The following is a 10,959-nucleotide window of genomic DNA, read 5'->3' on the forward strand; positions in this document are numbered from 1 at the left end:
GTATATGTCTTATTTCAGGCAAATTATTTCTTAAATCATTGTTTCACCATAGAATCAGTGGGGATGGAAAACGTTAACAAATTGCGGCCCAATAAATTGGCAGGAGCCAGTTCAATTAGGAAATTTATTGATTGAGCAAGGCTTCAGCAAGCAAAACAGCGCTGGGCGGCCGGGGAGCCTCTGCTCCGCCAAGGGCACAAACCCTTCCCCACAGCCCCCGGTTTGAGACTCTTCTACTTCCGGTTCCGTGTGGCGCTTCCGGTTCCGTGTGGCTCTTCCGGTGCGCTCTGCGCATGCGCGAGCTGTTGCTAGGGACGCTGTTCCCGCTGTTGCTAGGGAGTCTTGTTCCCACCTTTGTTCCCACCTCCCGATCGGAGAGGAGCAGCACATTCCAATGCCTGAGCACTCGCTCCCTAAAAAATCTCTTCTAATATCCAACCTAACCCTCCCCTGGCAGAGCTTGAGTCTGTGCCCTCTTGTCCTGCTGCTGTTGCCTGGGAGAAGAGACCAACCCCCACCTGACTCCAACCTCCTGTCAGGGAGTTGCAGAGGGTGAGAAGGTCTCCCCTGAGCCTCCTCTTCTCCAGGCTGAACACCCCCAGCTCCCTCAGCCTCTCCTCATGGCACTTGTGCTCCAGTCCCTTCACCAGCCTCGTTGCTCTTCTCTGGACCTGCTCCAGCACCTCAATGTCCCTCCTGAGCTGAGGGACCAGTTGTAGCTCAGGGCTCCAGGACCTGCTCAGAACTGCACATGGTATTGAATTAACCTTGACTGAACATGCAGTTCCTGCCCAAAATGCAAGTGAAAAAGTTGCTGCTGTCACTCCCTTGAACATCTACTGTGGGACGTCTCCTTACCTCAGGCACTGCAATCAGCACACTGCAGCATGGCTGGCTGCCAGCTCTTAATCTCACCATCCCTTCCCTACAGCTCACCTCTGGTTCCAGGAAAACCTGCAATGATAAAACTCAATAGCTGGTTTGACTGGTAAGCGAGTTTATTGAGCACTGGGTGCCCAGGAGATGCTCCTCCCAACATGCTCCCCAACTATCCAAACTTTTTACTCTTTATACATTTCAGAAAGCAAAGAAATTAGCGCTCATTGGTCACACGTTATCTAACTCTTATTAATTAATATTTGCTCCTCTGTTGGTTCGTGATTCTCTCACTTCTTATGCTAATTAGTCACTTTTGAGTCAGTGGCTTCTTGGGGGTCTTCCATGGGGTTTCTGGATGGTCTCTGGTGGTCCCTTGTGGTTGTTGAGAAGATGTCCATAGAGTCCTTTCCATGAATTTTGAGTCTTCCTTCCATGTGTGGTCTTGGCTTAGCTCATTATCTCATTTGCAATTATAAAGTTCCTTATCTTGGTCTTGGTTGGCTTCTGCTGGCTCCTCTGGACTCCTCCAGGATGAGCTGGTCACAGGTGAGAGAATTTGTGTCCTTGGGTGCTGAGGCCCCTTGCAACAACTCCCCCTTTGAGACTTTGCCGGTCTTAGATAAGTTTCTTTCACCAATTAACACTACTCTACTAATTTTGTGACATAATGAAGAACTTTGAAAGCAACAGAACTACTTGCAAGTCATATGTGACAAGAGGAGAGTGCAAATGGCATAAAGCTGTAAACAAGAGAATTTGTGTCCTTGGGTGCTGAGGCCCCTTGCAACAACTCCCCCTTTGAGACTTTGCCGGTCTTAGATAAGTTTCTTTCACCAATTAACACTACTCTACTAATTTTGTGACATAATGAAGAACTTTGAAAGCAACAGAACTACTTGCAAGTCATATGTGACAAGAGGAGAGTGCAAATGGCATAAAGCTGTAAACAATCTTCTGAGGCATGTTTATTTTTCCTCTATATGTTATTTCTTGTTAACCAAATTCCTATACCCTTCTCTTATCTGCAAAATGTTCCTCAGACTGAGCTAAATCACATCAGCTAAGCAACTGATGAGCAGCCTCTGGCTGCTGGGGAGGAGTCTTTGTAAGCTCAGTATTTTTCCATCATCACCACTAATGTTCTCCATCAGATTTAATGTCCAGGCAACTACGCCTCCCTTCTTGGCTTTGGTTTTGAACCCAAAAGATATCAGGGTTTCATAGGATCAATCTTTGAGCACAGACAATTGGGCTGAGCATAAATAAACCCCTGTAGAAGTGCATGGGAGCTCTTGCCATGTGGTGAGCAAAGGCAGAGGAGAGAAGATAGGGAGCTGAGTTCATGTCTTCGGGCAGACACAGTCTGGGGTGGAAAGCAGCTGGAAGAAGCATAATATGTGCTGGATCTGAAATAGATGTGCTTGTAAAATTAACTGTTTGCTTGTTCCTGGCTCTGTCCTTTGCCCAAGTCCAACAGGATCTGAGCTGCTGAAGATGTTACACCCCTGCAATTAATTGGAAAATCTAAGGAGAAGTTCACTCACCATCTTGTCTCCCTTCATCAATCTCTTCAAGATCCACTCCAGTGCCAATTATTACCTCACGGCTGTTGTTACTAGATTCTTGTTGTGTCTGGCAAATATTCAAACTGTTCTGCTGCCACAAGCAAATAGTTACTCTGATGAAGGATTTCTGATGACAAGCATACATGTTCTCTTTGATTTCTATATGTTTCAAGATTATTTCTTCAGGTTCAGGGACCATGATAGAGAATTCTCCTGCTGTTGTGCCAAGAGCACCTAGAAGAATGATACTGTCTTTAAAGAACAGGAATCCTATGCAAGAAATTTGTCTTCTCTGCAGTTTCCTCATCCCTGGGGCAGAATTTTCCCTCTTGGCTGAAGATCTGTGAAGGTGAGAACAAGTCTAGTTGGTGAGTGAGCTGTGACCTGCCTCCTTTGTTTTAGGAAAGAGCTGAGCTAGTCTCAGGTAGTGCCAGATACCTCCATCCCCTCACTGGGAATGCAGAGGAAGGTAGAGAAAGATGAGTTATGGGTGAAAATCATATTCTGCTTTGCTCCTCACTCCACTTCAGGCACCACAGGATGGGTGGGACTGTGAGAAACACAATGTTCTTGAGGTGTGATCCATTGCCCAGATGTCCTAGGGATGTCCTTAAGGCTGTTCACTTGTAACAAATGCAATAAAAAACAAGTGCCAAGAAGTCTGGGCCCCGAGTTGCACCACTCTGAAAGCAGCAGGCTCTGCTCCTCTGCCTTATCACAGAGCAGCATGCTTTCACCTGCAGGGAGGGAGGCTGCAGCCAGTAGAAGAATGCGTGCAGAGTTCGTGGAAAAGAACTATTGCTCAAGTGGATGCATTTTTTTCAGCTGATTGTTAAAGACAAATGGCCTGATAAACAGGAGGTTTATTTTCATTTTCCCCAGGTGCTGGGGTTATCTGTGAACTTTGCATTTCTCTGATAAACTTGGAGGAATTGTAGTTGACTATTAACCTAGTCCTGAACCGTTGGGTGCAATCTCCTAACGTAGAGCAGCATGTGGTCCACCTTGAATGTTAGAGGGAAAGGAACTTGAGTGCTTTGGTGGAAAAATTGTGGTTCTGTGTGCTGTCAAAACCACAAACCTGAGAGGATGAACCTGTTCTCTGTGAGCTGCAGAAGTGCCTGAGCAAGTTGGGCTGTGCAAGGTAGGACAGTGAGCAGTGCTCTGGCCCAGGGACAGCTAAGCTCTTTGTGGCTGCAGGAGGGTTAGTACGGTTCACTTGCAGTGCTGGGGCACATGGCAAACACCTCCTCTGTTGCCAAGGCTGCTTCCACAGAATGCCTTGTTTTCCCTGCTTGCAGCAGTTGCTGGGCAGCATGTCCAGCTGCACCTTCCACAGCTGCCCAGGAGCTGCAGCAGTTCTATTCTAGAGACTCACCTTGTGCTTGGATATATAGTGGGGGGGAAAATAGCTCATTTTAGCAACTTTTGTGCTAAGTCTGCCCCTTCTCGTTGGTGAGATGAGCCTGTTTACCCAGTAACTAGGCAGCACCTCTGTTTGGGACAGGATCTGGTAAAAGAACATCTGACTCAGTAGCGACAGACTTGAACAAGGAAAAGAAATCGAAGCCACGCGACAGTCACGCAGGGGAAGGGAATCAGACACCACCAACTTGCTCTGCCTGCTGGAGCCTGGCGTTGATTGGACGTGTTTGGAAAGGTCACAGAGTTGGATTTTCTGAGCAGGGCGTTCCCCTGCCTTGACTGTTTTGGCTGTAAGGACCTGCACGAGGCATCTGTGCTTCAAACGCCAAAATGAAGAAGAAAGGAGCGAAGAGAGAGAGCTCTGAAGGCAGTGAAGGTGCAAAGGGGGTAAGTGTGTTGACTCTACTTCCAGCTTGAGCCTCCCACAGATGCAGAATAAGCTATTGGAGGTCTGTGGGTACTTGTAAAGAAAGAAGACTGTGCTCTGTCGGGCTAATGTATCTCCAGGGAGAACAGAGATGGGATATACTTGGATGCAACTTGTGTCAGCATGCAGCACAGTGTTGCTTTGACTCTTGTGCTTTTCTCTCTGTCTGCAGCTCACTTACTCTGTAACTTCTGCGTGACTTTCCCCTTCTGCATGTGTGTTTTCTTTCCTACTTTCTAATCACTTTTAGGCTGCAGATGTTTCTGGATGGGAGTTTGTGGAGTCTTGCACAATGCAATGCTCGTGTGTGCCAGACCTTTTGCTACAAGTGCTGAATGTGAATAATTAACAGCAGTGACTCTTTTGAGCTTCTGGGATTTGGTTAATGAGAGCAAGGCAGCTGCTTTTCATCACCAATGCAAGAATGTCAGCAGTCTATGCCTAGAAAATGCAGCTGGAAGTCTCAGCTTCCTCCTGATCCTCACTCTGAGATCAACTTGAATTTTGATCTCCTGCAATGCCTTAAAGCCTGCAGATCCCTCGAGGTGAGCTGCCAGAGCTTCTGAGGAACAGAAAGGAGCCCCAGCAGCTATTGGGACAGCTGTTCAATTAGGGAAGTGACAGATCCTTCATGTGGGACCTGAGCTGAGTGTTGGGGCGTAAGACCTTGCAGACATTAAGGCTGGTGATGGTGACAGAAAATGAGATGCGTCTGAATGAAAAATGACTTCGTTGATGCAGCAGCAAATGAGATACATTAGCGAGCTATAAAAACCAACCAGACAAAAAAACCAACAAACCCAGCTCTGTCAACACTGGGGCCAGCCTGAGGACTGAATAGCAACTAAACTGTTGCGAAAAACGAGTTGTTTGTAACCCTGAGCACTGTGTACCCGCAAATGTGGTGTTTGATCCTGCTCCAGATGGCAATTTCACTCTCCTGCTTAACTGCAAAACGCAGGTCCTACACCCCACGACCAACCCCTCACTGAGCTAATTGGAGAAGTTCTAATTGGCTTCAATGGCAATCAATTAGATCCATAAACACCTTGATCCTGAAGTGTGGGAAGCAGGACAAATGAACAGGAAAGGGATTTTGCCACTTCATGTAAAAATCATTTCTTTTTCAAGCTTTCCTGTGCCAATTTCCTCTGTTATTTCACTACCCAATTTGCATGGTGGAGAAAGAATAATTACCCAGACCCATTTTTTTTTTCCCTGCAGGGTGGTGTTTTAAGAATGATAACTTTCAAATTAATCATCCAAATGTTCATCAATATCAACAAAGCACAGAGTGAATTACTGTAACGACTATGTGCAAATCAAGCAGAACAAAAACGACTAGTAATGAAAACAACCCATTGGGCTTTTATATACAGTAAAATGAAGGGAAAGACCATGGAAAGCAAGACTTAGGGTATTTATTTCTTTTTGCTGAATGTCATTAATGCCTCAAAGCCGGACCTGCTTCTAAGGTGATGTTTGTGTGTTGTCTTTTGCCTCTACAGAAAATGACACTTTTGCTTGGCCTGGTAGCATTGATATCTGCATTTGGATCTTCTTTCCAGTATGGCTACAACGTGTCTGTGATCAACTCTCCAGCCCCGGTAGGTTGGACCACAGAGGGCCCCATGGCTTAGGAGTAGGTTGACAAACACTTAGGATTGACAAACACTTAGGAGTAGGTTTACAAACACTTAGGAGTAGGTTTATAAACAAGGCAGGAGTGTAACAGTATGTTGTGGGTATTTGTGGGCAGATGCCTTATAGGATGTGCCTGGTTTCCAAAGAGGAGGCATTTCTCATAGCTCACCTCTCCATGGCACATCCTATAAGGCAGGATAACTTGTAAAATCAGTTTTCTACTCCAGGCTTCTCCATCCCTCTCTTGCCTTCATTTTCCAACTTAGCCATTCTGCTATTTTACCAAAAGTTTAAAGCTTTATGGCACCGATGAAGTGACTTTTACAGCATGAAAACTGTACTTACTGTGCTAAACATGCTTTGTATTTCATTCCAGTACATGCAAGACTTTTACAACCAGACCTACTTCAACAGGGTGGGAGTGCCTATGGACAGTGGCCTCCAGACACTGCTCTGGTCTCTCACTGTGTCCATGTTCCCTCTGGGTGGCTTGTTTGGGTCCCTGATGGTGTGGCCTCTGGTCAACAATTGTGGCAGGTACGTGACAGCAGTGCCTAAGATCCTTCACACACGTTTTGCTGGGTCTAGATAAGACTTGCCCTGTTGGTCCCTCCAGCTTGCCAAGCCCATCAGGAGCATGGATTTCACACACACACCTTGACTGTAGACACATGGGATGAGGATTCATTGCTGGGCTCAGCAACACGTGTTGTCTCCTCAGTGTAAAGGATTTTGATATGGTTTGGGAATGGCCAAGGCCAAGGTGTATGCTGGGCACCAGGCCAGGTGCAGAGCAATGAGGAAAATCCACATTCATTGCTGGGATCTGAAATCAGACCCTGCTTCTGCTGCTCAGGTTTCCTGAGAAGCTTCAGTTCTTTTTCGAAGCCTTCATTCCCTGCAGGAAGAAATGGGATAATTGCCATTTTCTCTTTGATCAGTCTTTGGGATGATGATTCATTTGAGTTTTGAACAGAGTTAACACAGAGGAGCTCTACTGGGGCCTTAGAAAAACCAAACTGAATCTGTCTCCTTTGCTGTTACTTTGCAGAAAGGGCACTTTGCTGATAAATAACCTCTTCTCCATCGTTGCTGCAGTCCTTATGGGAACCTCAGAGCTAGCAAAAACCTTTGAAGTAATCATCCTTTCCCGTGTTATCATGGGAATATATGCTGGTAAGTGGCTGGTAAAGGAAGAGCCATAAATATTTTCTTAGCTAAGTACAGGTGTTTTGTTCTCTCACCCGGTGCTTTCACAGGGAGCACACTCCAGGCAGCATCTGCATAAGAATGCTGTGGTCATCTGCATGGTGCAGGAGTACTAAAGATTTCTTGGAGATAATGGCCCTGAGGCTGGAAATTCAGATGTCCAGAGGGGATCTGTGCCTGCAGATGCAGCTATCCCCTGCAATAAGCATCTGCTAGGCACTGCAGCCAGGAAACCTGCTGATGATAATCTGTTTTCCCAGTTTAAAGCAGATAGTCTATTTTTTTTTCCATTTTAACATAATCAGAATAATCCATCAAAGTCATTGGAGTCAATGCCAGATCCAATAATCCAGTCCTGGAACTGACTGTTCTTCCTGCAGGAGAAAAGCAATGTTTAAAGAGAAAAGGGCTCAGAGCCACTGGATTTACTGGAAAGGTAGTGGGAATCCAAGGATATATGTGCATTGCTGGTGTAAGTGGCTTTGTTAGGGCTGCAGTAAGAGGGAATCAACAAACCCAGAGTGCTGGGCACCCTCTGCAGTGCTGGGCAGGTCCTGTAAGGGTCCTGACAACATTTGAGCTCAATTAATTGGCTTTGGGCTGACCAGACTGACTGCTCCATGGTTTGTTATCAAGCTGGGATAGTCTAAATAGAAATTTCCTGCCTTAGCTCACCAATTTTTAATTGCTGCTTAGAAGAGATCGAGTTGCTTTCCCAGCTCATATTCTTGTTTTCCAATTTATCTGTTCCAATGGTTTTATTCTGGCTTTTGCCTCTGTTAAATTTGGCAGCTGCTCTTAGCATGGGAGCTTGGAATAAATGCTAAGGGCCCTGTTAAGTGTGATCCCTCTTTCCAGTTATTTATAACCAACAAAGGAATCTGGACTGGCTGTCCAGATTTGCCTATTGCAGCTTGACCTCACTTGCACTGTGGACGTTGTGCCTGGGGAGAGAAGCTGCTGAGCCCAGCCAGGCTGCTCCAGGATCTGGGAAGATCCAAGTGCCACCCCCAGCACTGCTGTCACTTGTTTCTGGGCCTTCTAGTTTCCAGCTAACAGCTTGATCACCACTGTAATCCCAAGCTGCTGAAGCCTAAGAGCCTTGGAAATAGGAGTCCCATGTAGTCATTTGACTCCAGAGTTTGGGTTTTCATGCCAGGATTTACAGCATAAGCACAGGAGCTGGCAGCTCACTGGGGTTACTGGGGGCAGCCATGTAATGTTCCTCAAAATAACCCATGTCCTTATTGGAATAGAAATACATATTCCAAAACATCTCAGACCAGCAAAGCTTTCTGCAAAGCATTACTAAGCAGTGAAGTTTTAAAAGTCAACACAAAGTCATTTCCTTTCATCCTCCCATCACCTTGTTTGGATACTGATTTCTTTTCTTGCTTTAGAGGAAGTAAAAATTCCTCCTGTACACAAATTTTCTTTGTGTGTGTTGTGCTGAAGTATCTGGCAGACCCTGCAGGGAGAAAGCTGCTTTTAGGAAGATGAACACTGAGAGCCCCCAAATCATCTGCCTGCTCTGTAGGCAAGACAGGCTACTGCTAACCCTCTCAGAGTCCTAAAATGCTTTGCTGCTGAGCAGTTAATAATTTAAACACAGCACCAGAAGATGGGCAGGTGGCACTCCAAGGTTAGAGCTTCTGAGGGCACCAGATACAGTGATAGGTTTTGTAGCTCTCCATGTACTGAGTGACCCAATGCCACATGGTGGTTTTGTCCCATCTTCCCCTGAGAGTGAGGAAATCACACAGAGTCAGCAGATAACATTCAATCTTCAGCTGGAGCAGAAGGGTTGGAATGTGAGGTTTCCATATGTGCTGTATGGTCCAGCAGGGATTGCTTTGGTCTCCCATGGGAAGAGGGAACATCTTGCTGGAGATGTGGAGTGTGCTGCATGTCTAACGTTGTTCTCTAACTACTAGGTCTGGCTTCCAATGTGGTTCCCATGTTCCTTGGAGAAATGTCCCCCAAAAATCTGAGAGGTGCTATTGGGGTAGTCCCACAGCTCTTCATCACCGTTGGGATCCTTGTAGCTCAGATCCTTGGTCTCAACAGCATCCTCGGGAATGCTGAAGGTAAAGCCTTGACTGGGGACTCTTCTGTGGGCTCCAGAGGGGAAAGATTTCTCACAGCTGGCATCCTGTCTCCCTTGCTGCAGGCTGGCCTGTGCTGCTGGGACTCACTGGGATCCCATCACTCATTCAGCTCCTTATATTGCCCTTTTTCCCTGAGAGTCCCAGATACCTGCTGATACAAAAGGGCAATGAGGAACAGGCAAGGAAAGGTAAAGTATCATCCTTTGATGGAAGGGGAGGTAGGATGGGATAGATCTGACTGTGGGATGTGACTGACAACAACCAATAGAGGAGCAGAGAGTGTGAACTTCTCCACTGGTGTGTTGCTGGTGAATGGAATTCTTGCCAGATTGCTCCTTTCTCTGCATATGTGCATCCCCAGCTTCCCACCATGGAAACATTGCTGCCCAGGGTTACACAGTGTTATGTCTTGATTTGAAGCAGGAGAACTCTCTGTAAACCTGCTCTCTGGGGTCCATAACTCACCTTTTCTCTCCCAACCAGCTCTGCAGAAGCTGAGAGGCTGTGATGATGTGGATGATGAGATAGAAGAAATGTACCAAGAAGACCGGTCAGAAAAGGAAGAAGGGCAGTTCTCTGTGCTCAGCTTGTGCACCTTCAGAGGCTTGAGGTGGCAGCTCATCTCCATCATCGTCATGATGATGGGCCAGCAGCTCTCTGGGGTTAATGGGGTGAGTGGAGAGGCATGTGGGGAAGGCCAGGGGGGTGAGTGACACAGGGATGGGACTTCAGAGTGGATGATGTGGGGCAGTGCTGACACAAGGAGTTAAACTTAGGACATGGGAGTACCTCTTCACCTGGGACAATGGTTCTGTATCATGTTGTGGTGGGTTGACCCTGGCCAGTACCAAATCCAGTGCTAGATACAGGGTCGAGCTGTCCTGTTAAGGATGCTTTGGGTGTATTCAGAGTAAAGTGCTTGTGCCTGGATCCAAGCACCAATGGCTCCTGAAATGAAATAATTAACTCCGTAGGCTTCTGTGCACCAGTGCCAGGATGTAAAAGCAGCCAAAATGGGATTCACAGGTTCTGCCTTTGGCCATGTATAAACACAGCTATGGTTTTGCTGCAGGTCTTCTACTATGCAGACAGAATCTTTGAGTCAGCAGGTGTGCCCAGCAACAGCATTCAGTATGTCACTGTGTCCATAGGTGCCATCAACGTCGTCATGACTTCGCTTGCTGTAAGTTTCTGTTAGGGCTCTTTGAGTTCTGCCTTGTCCAGTCTCCCCTGTCTGTTCTTGCTGTAAGTTTCTGCTGGGCTCTTTGAGTTCTGCCTTGTCCAGTCTCCCCTGTCTGTCCCTGTTTAAATTAGGTTATGTTCATAGAATCACAGAATGCTTTAGGCTGGAAGGGACCTTAAAGCTCCCATCATTCCAACCCCCTGCCATGGGCAGGGACACCTCCCACTAGAGTGTTATGTACACCTTCTGTGAGATGCTTTGCATGGTAGATGTCCTAAAGTGTCCCTTGGTTGAAGGCATCTGGAGTAAGTGCTGAGCCCCAGCTATCTGTTCTCAGCCTCTTCTGTCTCTTTCAGGTTCTCATTGTGGAATCCTTGGGGAGGAGAATCCTTCTCCTCACTGGCTTTGTGTTGTGTTGTGCTTCCTGTGCAGTGTTAACTTTGGCCCTCAATCTCCAGGTGAGTATGAAGGGCTCAAGTGATGTTAACCATGCATTTCTGGACCTTCCAGGCAGCAGGA

General features: G+C 46.7%; 1 protein-coding gene across 1 annotated transcript in view; it reads left to right on the forward strand.

Moving 5' to 3' along the window:
- Positions 1-4,199: 4,199 nt before the first annotated feature.
- SLC2A5 (solute carrier family 2 (facilitated glucose/fructose transporter), member 5) overlaps positions 4,200-10,959 on the forward strand; it is an 8,367-nt gene continuing 1,607 nt past the window's right edge. Inside the window, exons 1-9 of the mRNA XM_009081910.1 lie at positions 4,200-4,256; positions 5,805-5,903; positions 6,317-6,477; positions 6,992-7,116; positions 9,084-9,236; positions 9,320-9,445; positions 9,741-9,928; positions 10,330-10,440; positions 10,797-10,898. Coding sequence (XP_009080158.1) covers positions 4,200-4,256; positions 5,805-5,903; positions 6,317-6,477; positions 6,992-7,116; positions 9,084-9,236; positions 9,320-9,445; positions 9,741-9,928; positions 10,330-10,440; positions 10,797-10,898 — 1,122 coding nt within the window. The remainder of the gene's footprint in view (positions 4,257-5,804; positions 5,904-6,316; positions 6,478-6,991; positions 7,117-9,083; positions 9,237-9,319; positions 9,446-9,740; positions 9,929-10,329; positions 10,441-10,796; positions 10,899-10,959) is intronic.

Source organism: Acanthisitta chloris, unplaced genomic scaffold (genome assembly GCF_000695815.1).
Source record: "Acanthisitta chloris isolate BGI_N310 unplaced genomic scaffold, ASM69581v1 scaffold4759, whole genome shotgun sequence".
In the NCBI taxonomy this organism is placed as follows: Eukaryota; Metazoa; Chordata; class Aves; order Passeriformes; family Acanthisittidae; genus Acanthisitta; species Acanthisitta chloris.